This window comes from Triturus cristatus, chromosome 2_2, assembly GCF_964204655.1.
Source record: "Triturus cristatus chromosome 2_2, aTriCri1.1, whole genome shotgun sequence".
Classification (NCBI taxonomy): Eukaryota; Metazoa; Chordata; class Amphibia; order Caudata; family Salamandridae; genus Triturus; species Triturus cristatus.
In genome coordinates, this window is record NC_140582.1 from 1241979955 (window position 1) to 1241997466 (window position 17512).

The 17512-nt window shown below is 47.3% G+C and overlaps 1 protein-coding gene across 5 annotated transcripts in view; it reads left to right on the forward strand.

Moving 5' to 3' along the window:
• Positions 1–17512, forward strand: part of RTKN (rhotekin) — a 606092-nt gene that overhangs the window by 434179 nt on the left and 154401 nt on the right. For all 5 annotated transcript variants that reach the window (XM_085642925.1, XM_085642926.1, XM_085642923.1 and 2 more), the window contains exon 2: positions 15046–15245. In XM_085642925.1, coding sequence (XP_085499051.1) covers positions 15046–15245 — 200 coding nt within the window. The remainder of the gene's footprint in view (positions 1–15045; positions 15246–17512) is intronic.

Here is a 17512-nt window from a genome sequence, read left to right on the forward strand (position 1 = left end):
CTCACACCCCCCCTCTCGGGGCGGAGCGTCGCATAGCAAGCCCCCGGTTGTTCAGGCCCACAACCGCCCGCAGGCCTAGCGGGGCGCCGACCGGCTTCCGGGACCTCTCTGAGGCTCCTCGTTTTGGCTCAGGCACCACGTGGTGCCGCGCAGAGGTACCCTTTGTACCGGCCTGCTTCCAGATCGCCCTGTAACTCCGCCTGCAACGAAAAGGAAAACATTACAACGCTCAGAAAACCCCCCCCCCTACCTCGCCTACGCCGGATAAGCGGTAGGGAGGGAAAAGGCGAGGTGGGCGACAAAAGAGGTCGCCAGTGAGGGTGGGGGAAGGCTAAATAGCCTCCCCATCACACCTGGGCCCGGAAGTGACGCGCATTGCGCGTCACTTCCGGCCCTGACACGGAGGGGGGCACCAGTCTGTGTCCCTGCCCCCCCCGAAGGAGGGAGTGGGGAGGGGTGACCGGGGCCCCGGGGCCACTAAGGCGCCGACCGCCGAGTGGCCCCCTGCGGGGGCCGCGGTCAGCGGCATAGTACCCCCAGGGGCACCCCGCTTTCCCCCCTCCCCCAAATTAGGTTACCCAATGAAAACACAAGAAACAGTTGTAAGTGGGTAACAAATGCTGCAGGTTTATTACATAATTTCAGTATATGTAATAGGTGGGTTATCTTACGGGCGATCCAAGGGCAGGTGGCCATCTACTTCACCTGCCCGCCTGATGAGCCGGGCAGCACGGGAACGACCCGCAAGTGCTGCCCCCCAAGTGATTCTTTTTTACGATCACGTGCCGTTGAAATTCTACTCACACCCCCCCTCTCGGGGCGGAGCGTCGCATAGCAAGCCCCCGGTTGTTCAGGCCCACAACCGCCCGCAGGCCTAGCGGGGCGCCGACCGGCTTCCGGGACCTCTCTGGAGGCTCCTCGTTTTGGCTCAGGCACCACGTGGTGCCGCGCAGAGGTACCCTTTGTACCGGCCTGCTTCCAGATCGCCCTGTAACTCCGCCACAGCCCTGGAGGCGGCTAACCATCGCAGCCAGGGCCCCCCACCAACCCGCTATAGTCTTACCTGCACCTCTCCTATCTAGGGCTTCCTGCAACTAGCTGGAAGGGAACCATCCCTGCAGACAGAAGAGTTTGACATTCACCACCTCATGACAGTTTGACAGTGCTCGCGGGACTCGAACCCTTGTCCTGTGAGACCATTACAACCGTAGGCACAAGACTTTTTTTTTTTTTTTTTTTTTTGCTTCCTGCAACTAGCTGGAAGGGAACCATCCTAGCAGAAAGAAGAGTTTGAAATTCTGCCACCTCATAGACAGAGTGACAGCGCTAGCGGGACTCAAACCCTGTGGGATCCCTTATGTCCACAGGCCCAAGATTTACCAGTGAGCTATAGCTCCTGGTGTTGTAGATGGCCCCATCTAGGTCCCCAAGGCCCCAGTCGCTATCCTAACCGGATAGGGTCCGCTGCAAGAGGGACCCGGTGGGCCTGGGGAGATGCGCCAAGAACTATACGCGCCCCATGCGGGCAGGTTACCCTCTTCACAATTCTGGGCCTGCCCTCTTTGGCTATGAAGGCGGGGAGGGTTTTACTTAACCTTTGGCCAGTCCCCTCTGATTGCTCAACCTGAAGCACAGGAGTGCTCCTGGCTGCCAGCGCGTGACCATGGGCAAGGGGCGACTCTTGCCCTTGCCCACCATCCCTTATTCCTTATGGGAATTATGCCTCTACAGATCCCTCAGTGATGAAACCCCCTAGGTATACCAGCTACGGGAATCTGTCTGGCTTTAAGCATTGCTCGCTGTCGGTAAAGTTCAAGCCTTGAGGATTGAGTAAGTCCTACTACGCCCCTCCCAACATGCTTCCCAGTAGGAAGGTGGCGGGGGAGGGCCCCCCCCACCAACCCAGAGCATCCCCAGCGGAACCAAATTCCTGCTCCATTGAAGTAGAGATTTAGTGCACCCTGGGCGTGACAAATGTACTATTGACATAATGTTCCCTTGTGTTTGCCCCGCTGACACCCCAGTTATTGGGACAGCAGCACCCTATGTATGGCTGGCAGCGCCCCTAACGCAGTAAACGTGGCCGTAACCCCCGATCCCAGTCTCCCACAGCTGCAGTACGCGACCAGTGAGTCCGGTGGGGGATACCCTCCAACCGCAATGGTCCTCTAGACATCCAGAAAAGGCCCTAATTTTACCTGGGCCTATCTCCAAATGATGGTGGTTTCACCCAGCTGTAAGGCCAGAGGCCCGCCTGAGGAGCCTATTTACTTGTTTTGCTACTCGGCCCCTTTATGGGTAGGCCTCAGAATTTGGGGCAACGCGCGGGCTCCCAGGGCACGGAGCTGCTGGAGAGCAGAAGCCTGTTACCCACACGCTGATACTTTCTCTGTTGCTGACAACAATGACACCCGAACCAAGCCCCCCTTCAGCAAAAGGTTGGAGACGAGGGACACGTGGTCACGTGTGGTCAGGATTGGACAGCGCGACCCTAGCTGTGAATAGCACTTTATATGCGCGAACTCGACCCGAAGGTATTGGATGCCTTTAACTGAGCACCGTAATTACATTACACCTTCAAGCAGGGGGTGCTTAAGAGAATCGTACCATATTACACGCTCCCCGTACTGGATCACGCGAGCACCGCACCAGATTATCCATTGAGGTGTGGGGGTTTAGTAATGCCCGCAATCGCGTAATGTGAACAATGCATGCACTTCTATCATGTATCCGCCTTATAGGAAGCCAGCAATACATGTTGCATAAATATATGGCGCGAACTCGACCCGAAGGTATTGGAGCGCTTTACATGAGCACCTTATTTACATTACACATTTAAGCACGGGGAGCTTACAAGATTCGTACCAATTATCCACTGATGTGCGGGGTTCAGTAATGCCCGCAAACGCATAATGCGGACGCGACCTCAAGGGGCGGAACCTCACTTCCCTAAACCAGTGTCCAGCTCGCAGTCGTCGGACCACCCCACATCTGTAGGACAACACGCCTACCGCACGCAGCCCACTGCATGCCCCCTCCCTGCCCTCAACGGCAGCATAGCCGACGGGAGGGGGGGGTGATAACCTCATCCAGGGAGCGCCACGGGGGTTGCACCGCCCGCGATCCGCAGGGACCCAGGCCGCTCCCAGCCTTGCAGTGCTGGTGTATTGGGGCCGTGAACCGACGCTAATCTCCTAACGGCTCCCCCGGCGTAGGGTGTGCCGCTTCTTTGCCGTCACACCCCCATTCATTTGCTTTGCTCGTGAGGGCCGCCGCCATTGAGAAGTATACCCCGTGGGCGAAAGGCCGACGGACACACGATCGATACAGTGTTTATATTAACAAATATTCACGCATTCGGTGGCAGCGCATCCATTGCCCAGGACCACGCGGACCGCCACATGCCCCCGCGCCCCCAGCGGCCGCGCACCCGAAGGGGGCGGGGGCAAATGCCTTCTCCCTAAAACAAGCGTGAGGAGGCGACACGGGGGTCGGAATTGCCTTTGCACCTGGTAAAGAAAGTGCATCCCCACTTGCCCTGGCTTACCCTGCTATAAAAAACCGCGAATGGACACCCTTCACTACGACACAACCTCATTTATCAGGCCCAGTTTGCTAACTGGGCACGGGCCGTCAGTGTGTGCATCGCCATGATACCGACCAATCACCCAAGGAGCCATGCACTGGGGCTCTTCCTGCCAGCTTGCAGGACGTGAACAGACCCACGCAGCCACCGGTGTCCTTTCCGCGACGCAATGAGCCCGACGATCTGTCCCAGCGCGTGTCAGTCCGCCTCGCGTGGCAGAGCGCGCCCCCCAGCCATTCTTAGTCGGGGACTCGGACTAAAGATGTGGAACAGGGAGATTTGTTCAGCCCTACGCCAGCCAGACGGACCCGACCTGGCTGGGTGGGGCGATGGGGTGCTAGCCGCCCAATCCGTCCCCGGCGCCATCGACATCAGAGACACATACTCGGGGAGAGCAGGGTATGCGGCGCAAAAGCGATGGGCGGAGTCAGCCCCGCATATGTGGAAGCGCACTGGCGTTAAAGATTTCCGTAGTCGGCAGGATCTGAACTGCGCGGGGAAACCCCAATACATTTCTAGTCTATCACCTTAACTGCTCGGCCACGACATTAAAACATTAATTCGCTGCTAACGTAGTGGAGCGCCGGACACGAGCGCCGTGCCAAATTCACATTGAGGTGCAGGGGGGTGTCGTAATGTCCGGAATCGTCAAATGCAAGCACTGGTATCATGGATCTGCCTATATAGGCGGCCAGCAATTACGTGTTGCATAATTATATAGCACGAGCTCGACCCGAAGGTATTGGAGCGCTTTACATGAGTGCCATATTTACATTACACATCCAGGCACTGGGCGCTGCATTCAAAAGTACACTATTACGTGCTCGAGTATATGGGAGCAAAATCTTGCGAGCAATGCATGCACTGGTATCATGGATCTGCCTATATAGGCGGCCCGCAATTACATGTTGCATATTTATATAGCGCGAGATCAACCTGAAGGTATTGGAGCGCTTTACATGAGTGCCCTATTTACGTTACACATCCAGGCACTGGGCGCTTAATTCAGAATACAATATTACGTGATCGAGTGTACCAGATAACACGAGCACCGCACCCGATTATCCAGTGAGGTGCGGGGGGTTTAGTAATGGCCGAATGCGGACGCAACCCCGCGGGCCGGAACTGGTTACCCTAAACCAACAGCCAACTCACAGGTTACAACGCCTACCCCTTGCCCCCGCTCGCCCCATCCGCGTGGAATACCGAAATTCCTTCAAACCTGTACTGTGCGCGAAAGCCCTAACGCGCCGGGCACTAGCACCGCCCATTCCGGAGCAGGGGGTGTCATGCTGGCCGGAATCACCGAGGATGGGGCGCGGCACCAAGGCTTGCAGGCCGCGCTCTCGCCCTATGGCGTGATATTAACCAATGCCTGCCATCTGTGTGATACTACGCAAGCGCTGAGCTCCCCTTATGGTGACCCGGTGCACTAATACAGCCGCCCGCTCCCCTCAGTACTCACGACGACCAGGACGCGATGCCCCTGAACACGCGGCCCGCTGCATGACCCCCCCCCCGCCCTCAGCGGCAGTGTAGCCGACAGGAGGGGGGGGGGCGATAACCTATTCATCCAAGCAGCGACCACGAGGCTGGCACCGCCCGCGACCCCCCGGGGACCCAGGCAGCCCCGTTACCAATCCCATAGCCTAATTATATAGCGCGTGCTCGACCCGAAGGCAACGGAGCGCTTTACATGCCAAGATACTCTTAAGTGATCATGCACTGGCATCATGGATCTGCCTATCTAGACAGCCCCCATTACCTGTTGGACCCAGGCAGCCTCGTCACCAATCTCATTGACATGATTTTGCGCGAGCTCGACCCGGAGGTATTGATGCGCTTTACATGGTGCCGTATTTAACCTCCACGTCTAGGCACTCTGCGCTCCGTTCCAGAGTACAATATTGCGTGATCAGGTGTCTCGGCGCAAAACCTGCGAGCCATGCATGCCCTGGTCTATATGGGCAGCCACGATTACCTGTTGCATATTTATGTAGCGCGCCATCGGCCCGACAGTATTGGAGCGCTTTACATGACTATTTACGTTACACAAAATTACGACCGCACATGATAACCCGAGCACCCCCTCCGATTATCCCTTAAGGTGCGGGGTGTTTGGACCTGGCCGCAATGCGGACGCGATCCCGCGGGCCGGGACTGATTACCCTAACCAGCCCCCAACCCGCAGCTTGCCACGGCTACCCCTTGGCCACAGGGGAAGGTCACGGGAAGCCATGGAGATGATGACGTGGGTATGTATGAAATTAAAGTATTATACATTGTCATATATACTGAGGAAATGGAAAATTACTCCAGGATCCATACACTGCAAAAGGTCTGACTGCCAATAGGTCGGGCTCACGTAATTGACACAGGCCAGCTGCATTTTAAACTATTGGCCAGGGTTACGGCACCAGCTGCAGTCATCTTTGTGCTCCCAGCAATTTCTAAGCAGTGAGTTAGGTATCAGAGAGCTGCATGCAGACTGCAAGAAGCATTTAGCCATGGGGAGCTTAAATGATTTGGCCGGGATCACAGGATGTGGACGCGACCCGAGATGATTGAACCTTGGGTTCCAGCACCAAAATCGGCAGTCTAGCCTAGGCACCCCATCCCTACAACTTCAAACGGTGCGAGTTCACCCGAGGGTAGGAACGCCTTAAACAGCCCCGTACCTACCTTATCCGTCCAGGCACTGGGAGAATAAGGGTTTTTCCTACGATCACAGGGTGTGGACGCGCCTAAGAGGTTCGCAACCTGCAAACCACACCTTTGGCGGCCGCGCGACATCCTCATCGCGGCGTGATAGAGGCGGTATTTGAGCGCTTTACATGAGTGCCCTAATTACATTACCCAACCAGGCACTAGGCGCATAAGTCAACTGATGATATGCCTTTGATCACCGGGCCACGCAGGTGCTCGAATGTCCTAATCACCATCTAAATTTACACATCGGGGCCGTGAATAATTTAAACTCGCGTAAATGCTTGTTTCTTGTTGGGCACGGGGAGATTAAGTGAATTGCCCCGAATCACGGGATGTTTTGCCGACGCCGAGGCTCGAACCTGGTTCCTATTTCCAATGTCGGCAGCTCTGGCCGTTACGCCACAACCTCTTTTTCTCGCGCTGATATTGGTGAAAAAGACACCGTTTTAGAGATTAGGGTCGTTTTAATCTTTAATTAAAATAATGCCTACAATATGCAATATGAACGTCAGGAGAGCACAAGGTAAAGCCCCCTGTCACTGCGGCCGCCCGGTATCAGAGGACCTGGACAAACAGGCCGAACTAGGCTGGCTCCCTCTCGCATACCTCTGCACGCATACCCGGTAAGCGCTGCCTGCCTCCCGGTTCTGTCGTGCACCACAATCACGCCCAGCACGCTCAGCCCCCGTGGACCTCAGGCGAGCAGCCGAATTATGGCCGTGGAGGGAGGGGGGATCTTGTTTTATGAGGCAGGGTACCCCCAGAACGCCAACCCGTATCCGAGGTTCGAACCCGGTTCCCGAAGCTCCAAGGACGGGCGCAGATCCCCCACACCCCCCCCCCCCCGACCAGCCGTGAGCACCAGGTGAGGCAGGGTGTCCGCGCGAAACCGCGCGTTAGCCGACAGCCTCCCAGATCCCACAATGGGCAGTGCAGCCATCCCGTCCACAGCGCATCGTGCGAGGGGTGGGGGGGGAGTTACGCGCACGCAACCGGACTTGCCACTCACACCGCATCCCTAACGAGGCCCTGCGCCCTCTTGGCCCAACTTGCGCCCTCCCCGCCCGTGGCCATCCGGGCCACAGGACCCCGTCACCCTGGTACTGCCCAGGGACGGGGCCGGGGCGGGAAGGGTAAAGCAAGACTCACCGTAGTGCAAACGCATGATGGCGATGGGGCCCGCGAGGCGATGACGACGGCAACGAACCCGAGACAGCGACCGATCAAAAGGCGAGGTGGGCGACAAAAGAGGTCGCCAGTGAGGGTTTTTTCTGTGAGCGTGTTATTGAGGGTTCTGGGTTCCACTGTGACCCTGGGCTCATCGCGTGGGACTGATTGTGGCCAGAAAACATCACCAGCACAGTATTGCTCAGTGGGTTGTGCACGGGTCGCAGTCCAGCTGGAGTTCTAATTCGTCCTGCTGCACTGAACTGATTCCTTCCACCAGGGTGTTAGAAATCCAGTTGGTTGTATGGGTTCGAGATGAGATGACGTCACCTTGAAGGTGTCTGGTTCGGCTTATAGAGAGTACAGTGTGATCAGCACTGCTGGGGGGAGGGGGGCTGGGGGAGGGTGATGTTTGAAGCAGACGCCCAGGCTCCACCGCCAGGGTACCCTCTCTCTTGAAGGGGTCTTCGTCACGTTCCTGATGTGCCGGAGCTTAGACACGCCCCTGGGTTGTACAGAGCACTGACATTCCACTAGCAAAGCAGAACCGTCTGTGATTGTTGCCCGTCTTTGAGAGATTTCTCCTTTTCACAGACTAAGTCTCCTGCAATGTGACGCCGCATGTAGATTAGGAAACTGTTGTTAAAAATAATGTTAAATGCACTTATGAAATAATTAAGGAACAATGATGTTAAAAAGTGAAATGTAGGAGCGCCAGGGAAGTTGTGTCTCCCGAGCAAGAGGGCGGTGGGGTGTTGGCGGCTACAAGGTCATTTCTGCTGCGCTCAGCGTACCGGGCAGGCGGAGATGGGAGGTCTTTGCTCTGGTTTTATCTAAACAAAGTAGGGTTCTCACGACGGGGGGCCACAGGCCAGCTGTAGGTGGGTGAGGGGTGCTGTAGGTGGGTGAGGGGTGCTGTAGGTGGGTGAGGGGTGCTGTAGGTGGGTAAGGGGTATTAGCCTGAGGTCCGGTGCGGAGAGAGCGCTTCAGCCCCTCAACTTTGCACAAGAGTGGAGTGACGAGTGTGCACTCGGGGAGCACAGAGCATTGCTTTACGTTTTTGGGGTATTTTTTACGTCTGGCTTAGGGACGGCTTTAGCTGTTTACCAGCGTTATGCTTTTTAAAAAAAACAGATATGGTCAAAATCCATCCATAAATATATATATATTATATATATATATATATATATATATATATATATATATAAATATATATATATATATATATATATATATATATATATATATATATATATATTACCTACTGGCGGTCGCCAGTAGGTAGTTATAGTTAGGACCACGTTTCCATAGGAAAACCTCAACATTCTATTTTGAATAACTTTGGCGCCGGTCGACGAATCCTCGCGAATTTCTCAAAATAGGTGGGGCGCTACGCTCCGCTCCTACCCTGAAAGTCTCGGGGGGATTCGTCAAGCGGGGGCTGAGATAAAAGGGGGGTCCCAAAACGCGTTTTTCCCATGCATTTTTCCATAGGACCTTTAGAACGAGCTACAGCCCGAACGGCTGAACAGAATTACTAGAAATTTGGCAGAGAGGTAGTCCCTAGGTCAAGGAAGTGCCTTTTGTAGGTTTGGTGTAAATCTGTTCAGTAGATTCTGAGAAAATAGCCTTTAAATCAATATATATATCTGAGCCCGCTTACGGTACGCTTACCGTACGCTTACCGTACGCTTACCGTAAGCTTACGGTGGCGTGCGCGAGCGCGATTCTGATTGGCTCTTAGATCTTAGTAAACATTCGAATCGGCCGAAACCAGGAAGCGGCGTCCGCCATTTTGTCTCTCGCACTGAGTGTTGTTTATCAAACATGATGGCCAAAAACATGTTACGGGGCTGTTTTGACAACTCCCTCCCACATAGTCATGTTGAGGGAGTCCCCAAACATCCCCCAAGAGCAAAAACGGTTTTATTTTTTTTTCGGCAATTTCGCGGGGTACGCTTACCGTACGCTTACCGTACGCTTACCGTAAGCTTACCGTACGCTTACGGTAAAAAAATAAAAATAAAAAAAACACTATCCACACTTACCCCACCCCCTGTGCTTTTGGTGGCCGCAGGCCACCAAATGTGCAGGGCTTATTAATAGAGAAAAAAAACGTAATTTTGGCAACATGAAATTATAAAATCGAAATAAAAAAACCACTATCCACATTGACCTCACCCCCTGTGCTTTTGGTGGCCGAAGGCCACCAAATGTACAGGGCTTATTAAAGTTGATAAAAACCGTGCACGGAACGAACTGCGTTAAGTGGGCGCGCACGCCACAAATGGCGTAAAGTAACTTAGCATTTAAAAAACCGTACAAATTCACTGAAAAAACCATAGGTTTCACACACGTTATAGTTAGGAAATAGCATTAAAAAAACCTTGCTAATTCACTGAAAAAACCATAGGTTTCACACATGTTATAGTTAGCTGGACATTTTACTGATAAAAAACCAATGAAATTCCCCCGTTATAGTTACTGTAGGCAACTATAACTCACGCGACCGTAATCCTCTGCTGATGACATATGTGTCTTTATGAAAAAAAAATATTTGTAATATATGTATAGCTAAAATTTAATGGAAGAAGATATGGGCAAATAAGTGTCTAAATACAGTATTAGCATCAGCAGAGGATTGCGGTCGCGTGAGTTATAGTTGCCTACAGTAACTATAACGGGGGAATTTCATTGGTTTTTTATCAGTAAAATGTCCAGCTAACTATAACATGTGTGAAACCTATGGTTTTTTCAGTGAATATATATATATATACAATCTTCAGAATGGGTCATTCCGGGATTGAGCCCAAAGTCAGGTGGTGCGTTTGCCGGTATGCCCTCACCGGTGAATAATGTTTATCCTTCGTCAAAAAGTAACACGCACTCTCGAAGTCCAATGCTTAACAGGAAGCTAATTTATTATTTGCTACGCGTTTCGACAACTTAATGTCTTGTTCACACAAAGTAAAAGCAAATAAAGACGTGTTTAAATACATATACAAAACTAAAGAAGGACTACATTGAGTTCATGCTATGTCCTGTCATTGACAAGTGTCGGCCATCTTGTAATGGTAAGCACACACCTATATAGCATTTGTGATTCGATAAATATCATAATAAATGCAGTGTTTCTTGCAAAAAACAATTTTAACTTTTTAAAATGCATCATCATTATTTCTATCTCGCACTAGTGGCACAAGAGAAAATGAAAAATAATGTTTTTATATTTTCATTATGCAGGGTATATTCCGTTTGAAATTCCATTGTAAATGGTAAAGAATAAATCATATCGCACTAGTGGCGTTTGCTTCATTCAGTGTTTTAACTATAATTACTCCGTAAAATACATTCAGAAACAGAATAACCCACTGTACTCTATATTTCATTAAACTCTCTATATACATTTTTGTTTTTAATCGAAAGAAGGCCTAATTTACATCTATTAGACAATAGCAGGACTAAAAAACAAGTGTACACCCTACTAAATATAAGTCCAAAAATAATAAAGGTTACCATAAATTAATCACCTAATACCTAAAAAGTGATAAAAGTGCAAAATGATCAGACTTTTTCACACTATTCAAACTCAAGATAAGGTTAAAATTGTTTTCTTATCTTGTTTCACATGTAGTTCCGAGCCCGGTGGAAGAAAAGGGTAGGGTGCCCATGCAGTGACCATCTAATACGGTGGGTCCCTTCCTTTCTTCCTGTAAATGTGAAAACAAGAAAGAAAATGAAAACTTAAAATACAATAAAGACTAAACTTTATCATAACAAAATATCCAACAGAATTTACAATAAGGCAAAACATCAAAAAGTTACAGTTCCTCACACATTCTACGATGTAATCAATAGAATTACACTGACTAGCGTTCATTCTTCATACAAGTGTGTTGCTAGTTCATCATCAATATTGTGGCCACCAGGGAACTTAGTCTCCAATTCAAGTATCCATTTGGATTCTTTTTTACGGAGAGCCAATTCTCTATTGCCCCCCCTATTGCTCAGAACGATCTGTTCAATAGCATAGAAGCGCAATAGGTCACTGTTTGAATTATGAAATCTTTTGAAGTGTCTAGCAATCGGATAATGAACGTCAGCATTAGTAATTGCTCTAAGATGTTCCATAACTCTCTTTTTAATCATACACGTGGTACTCCCTACGTACCTTAGCTTGCAGGGACATTCCAAAATGTATATTATGTAGGAGCTACTACATGTGAGGAACTGTTGTATTTTCCATTTGCGTGTTCTACCTGGAATATTGAATTCCTTAACAGATGGACTGTATTTGCAAGATCTGCAGTGACCACCTGGGAAGAAACCTTTAAGATCATGGAACGTGCTTTTCTTGATGACAGTGATGTCACTTTTCACTAGGATATCTCTCAGGTTTCTACCCTTTCTGTAGGTTATTCTGGTCAAGTCAGTAATAAAATGGCTGCGATACATTGATGATTTGTTGATAGTGTGGAAGGGTAGTGAAGCAGAAGCCCTAAATTTCATCAAGAAACTTAATAACAACCAATATAATATCATCTTGACCCATAATATCAGCAAAATATACGTGGAATTTCTTGATATCAAAATTGAAGTGGAGCAAAAAGAAATCACTACCAGTTTATATCGCAAAGAGACAGCCGGTAATAGTCTCCTTCATGCCCTCAGTGAACATCCAGAAGCCCTTAAATGGAGCATTCCATATGGTGAATTACTGAGGGCAAGAAGAAACTGTAACAACGATGAAAAATACATACAGGAACAGGGAGTCCTTTTGAAAAGATTCAGAGAACGTGGATACCCAGAATGGGTGTTGAAAAAAGCACTAGAGAAGATCTCTAAAATAAGTAGAGAAGTATCACTGGACCAAACACCTGAATTGGATACCACTGAACCTGTCACAAGAGTGATTACTACTTATAATAGTCACTCCAAAAAAGTACAAAAAATTCTGTGTGACAATTGGAGTATCCTTAAAACCGATAATATTATTGGTTCAGAAATAGGTGAAAGACCCAGAATAACCTACAGAAAGGGTAGAAACCTGAGAGATATCCTAGTGAAAAGTGACATCACTGTCATCAAGAAAAGCACGTTCCATGATCTTAAAGGTTTCTTCCCAGGTGGTCACTGCAGATCTTGCAAATACAGTCCATCTGTTAAGGAATTCAATATTCCAGGTAGAACACGCAAATGGAAAATACAACAGTTCCTCACATGTAGTAGCTCCTACATAATATACATTTTGGAATGTCCCTGCAAGCTAAGGTACGTAGGGAGTACCACGTGTATGATTAAAAAGAGAGTTATGGAACATCTTAGAGCAATTACTAATGCTGACGTTCATTATCCGATTGCTAGACACTTCAAAAGATTTCATAATTCAAACAGTGACCTATTGCGCTTCTATGCTATTGAACAGATCGTTCTGAGCAATAGGGGGGGCAATAGAGAATTGGCTCTCCGTAAAAAAGAATCCAAATGGATACTTGAATTGGAGACTAAGTTCCCTGGTGGCCACAATATTGATGATGAACTAGCAACACACTTGTATGAAGAATGAACGCTAGTCAGTGTAATTCTATTGATTACATCGTAGAATGTGTGAGGAACTGTAACTTTTTGATGTTTTGCCTTATTGTAAATTCTGTTGGATATTTTGTTATGATAAAGTTTAGTCTTTATTGTATTTTAAGTTTTCATTTTCTTTCTTGTTTTCACATTTACAGGAACAAAGGAAGGGACCCACCGTATTAGATGGTCACTGCATGGGCACCCTACCCTTTTCTTCCACCGGGCTCGGAACTACATGTGAAACAAGATAAGAAAACAATTTTAACCTTATCTTGAGTTTGAATAGTGTGAAAAAGTCTGATCATTTTGCACTTTTATCACTTTTTAGGTATTAGGTGATTAATTTATGGTAACCTTTATTATTTTTGGACTTATATTTAGTAGGGTGTACACTTGTTTTTTAGTCCTGCTATTGTCTAATAGATGTAAATTAGGCCTTCTTTCGATTAAAAACAAAAATGTATATAGAGAGTTTAATGAAATATAGAGTACAGTGGGTTATTTAGTTTCTGAATGTATTTTACGGAGTAATTATAGTTAAAACACTGAATGAAGCAAACGCCACTAGTGCGATATGATTTATTCTTTACCATTTACAATGGAATTTCAAACGGAATATACCCTGCATAATGAAAATATAAAAACATTATTTTTCATTTTCTCTTGTGCCACTAGTGCGAGATAGAAATAATGATGATGCATTTTAAAAAGTTAAAATTGTTTTTTGCAAGAAACACTGCATTTATTATGATATTTATCGAATCACAAATGCTATATAGGTGTGTGCTTACCATTACAAGATGGCCGACACTTGTCAATGACAGGACATAGCATGAACTCAATGTAGTCCTTCTTTAGTTTTGTATATGTATTTAAACACGTCTTTATTTGCTTTTACTTTGTGTGAACAAGACATTAAGTTGTCGAAACGCGTAGCAAATAATAAATTAGCTTCCTGTTAAGCATTGGACTTCGAGAGTGCGTGTTACTTTTTGACGAAGGATATATATATATATATATATATATATATATATATATATATATATATATATATATATATATATATATATATATGTAAATAGAGGGGCTTTTGGTGCCCCTCTTCATCCATTGGTTTGTTGGTGTGTCATTTACATTTGGGTTCCGCCTACCCCAGCATACGGCACAGGGCAGTGAGTCCGAGTCAGTCATTGGTTGCCCTCATTGTGAGTGACAGCTTCTTGGTTGTGCACACATGCGTATCTGCCTTAAGAAGCAGTCCACTTCAGTTCCAGGGCATGTAGGCCAACCTCTGCTTCCAGTTCTGCATGCGCCTTATGTTTTTCATTTATTTTTAGATGGATCATTATTTGTTTTTATTTTATTTTTACAAATATACACAACATGGTTAGACAACAGCATTTCTACTTTTTATTAGTTTGAAATCCTAACGCCTCTTGGATATCTTTTTAAATAAATGGTAAAATGCTGGGCTTTCAGCGGCCGGCCCGGTCGGCTCTGGAGAGGCTTGTTCTTCCGTGCTCCCATGCTGGAAGTTGTAAATGACATCAGCTGCCGCTTGGGGTGTCTGACTGACACTCTTTGTACTTTAGATGTACCTCTAGAGAGAGAGAAGTCCTCTCTGCTCCCATAGTGAGACCATCTGGTGTCTCTTTGAGTCGGTTTGCTGAGGTTCCAGGGTTGTTCTCAGTTGCGTTTCCCGCTGTGTCTCGTTGTCTGTTGGCTCCTCTGTAGGGTTGTGTCATCACCCACAGTGTCTCCCCGTCCCTTCCTTAAACCTGGGTAACGCTGACTCACCTCTCATTGGCTGAGGATTGGCGCCCACTAGTGGCCGCAGAGCGTTTCTACCATAGGTAGGTGGTTGCACCTGTGGCTGCCGCGCAGAACCCCTGTTCCCAATGCTTACGTTTGAAAGTCTAAAGTGAACAGCAATGTCTTCTTCTCACATGACGTTCCGTCAGCCGCCTCATTGGTTCCTCACAAAGTCCTCTTTCTTTCCATCCCAGGACACCGACATCCAGAAGAAGATCGACCATGAGGTGCGCATGCGCGAGGGCGCCTGCAAGCTCCTGGCCGCCTGCAGCCAGCGGGAGCAGGCGCTGGAGGCCTCCAAGAGCCTCCTGGTCTGCAACGGCCGCATCATGGCGTACATGTCGGAGCTGCAGCGGCTCAAGGAGGCCCAGGTCATGCAGCGCATGTCGAGGCGGTAAGTGGGGCGCTGGTGGCAGAGGGTGGTGGCCCAAGGGCAGGGGTCTTCAAACTGGGGGAGCCTCAAGGGATCCCTGCGTGGTCGCCAAGCTCTGGCCAGAAGAAGCATTATGCTGATAACAGGGCTTTGTTTTAAGGGCGCAGCAGTAAGCCGCTCCGTAACGGGCCATCACTAACATCTTTTGTCATTTATATCCTGGCTCGGAGTATGTGCCAAACGAGGAGGGGGTCCAAATATCTTTCAAAACCCCGAACCCCATTTCTAATAATCACACTGTGGAAACTTTTACACCTTAGTAAGAGTATGTTTGGCAACCATGTATTTGATTGCATTTTTAAAACGGAAACATAACTTAACTGCAATATTTAAATAAGTCTAGACACTTTTAATTGCTAATTTAATAGATTAATTGTGAACAATTCTGAGTTGGCCCGATGATTTTATTTTTCCCACTGAGCGGCAGGGGGTGGTGGTGGCACATCATTAAAAAGTTTGAAGACCACTGCCCTAGGAGGAAGACGTGGTAGTCATCAGGTGAGAGCCAGGGGGGTTCAAGATGGACGATGAGGAGCTGGACTGTAGGGTTCGCAGTGAGTAGAAAAGAGATACACACCACAGGATAGGATAAAGAGAAGAAAAAGAAATGAAAGAAGAAGTATGGAGGGACTGTGGCCAGGAGCAGGGCAAAAGAGCACTAAAGATAGAAAAGGGGATATGGTGAAGTAGAGAAAACAAAAAATATTAATTGAAAAAATAACAGAATTAAGAGAAAATAAATTTAAAGGAGAGGAGCAAATAAAGAAAACTATTAGAGGAGATACTAACACGAAATAGAAAAATGAAAAAGAGATAGGAAGCCACAAGGACAAATCTAAGAAAGAAATATTTCAAAGACAAAACGTAGACTTTGGAGGAGCCTGAGAGGAATAATATTAATGTGGGAATTAAAAAGGGATAGAAATGGGGGAACTGAAAGGCACTCAAGAAAAGATTACCTCAAGAAATAAAAGCAATAAAAAGAACTAAGAAAAGGGAAAAAGAGAAAAAACTAGAGAGGAAAACTTAAATGTAAATAAAGGAAATTAGGAATTAATAACAAGAGAGAGCAAAGGACACAGAAGCCAGTGGAATAAGAAATTGTAAATTAAAAAAACAAGCATTTGCTTTTTTTTTTTAAATGTTTTTATTGATTTTAACATATTTTTAATCCCCCCCCCCCGACAAGTAGACAGTTTGTATTTTTACATCATACATTTTTATGTTTATCACATTTATATGACTATTATAGGAAATCTTGCAGGAAATATTCCAAAGAAAAAATAATAATAATAAAAAGAAAATGAAAAAGAAATCAATAAAAAATAGATAAATAAAAGGAAATAAGGCAAAGATAGCATAAACATGTTACGGCATTGATAGTAAATCAGATTTGTAAATCTTGCCAAAGTGTAAGTGGAGTCCAGATATTCATACCCCTTTCCCGTCGCCTTCTGTTTTTCCGTTTGTAAATAGCTATCTCGATGTTGTGCAACGCTAAGAGCCTTGCTAGCCATTGTTGAAAGGTAGGCGGTATCGGGTCTAGCCAGGCCGATGCTAAACATAGCCTCCAGAAGGCCATGGCCACAAATACTAGGTCATAGCCATCCTCAAGTTTTTCTGTATCAACAACCCCAAGTACCATTGCCTCTGGAGGTAAAACAACCTTTCTATGAAGGACAGAGGTTAAAAACCTTTCTATGTTTTGTATAAGAGGCATTAGCACTGGGCAGGTGGCAAATATATGGATAGAATCTGCTTTAAATAGATTACACCTGGGGCAGCAGGTCCCATTACCAGTTCCCCATTTTGCAATCTTATTCGGTGTATAGTAGAGACAGAAAAAGGTTTTATAAAATTGTGTCTGAAGTTTGGTGGAGATAAGAAGCGTTTGAGCTAATTTATAAGAGTCTAGAGATCCTTCTTTAGAAATACTCAGGTTGTTTTGCCAGTTTATTGCCATTTTATCTAAATCATCCGGAAGTTTATCCAGCAACGCCTCATACACTCCCCCAATCGACTGTTTCTTAGAATGTATAATTATCTCTATAGTCATAGATTTTTCCCAGATGTTTCTTAATCCAAATTTATGAGTCAGAAAGGTTCTAATTTGAAGAAACTTAAAAAAGTCCCGCCAGTCTAGGCCAAATTCTCCTTTCAAGAGTTCAAAAGATTTAATCCCTTGATTAGTATAGAAATCTCCTAGTTGTGTTATTCCCAGGTTGTAC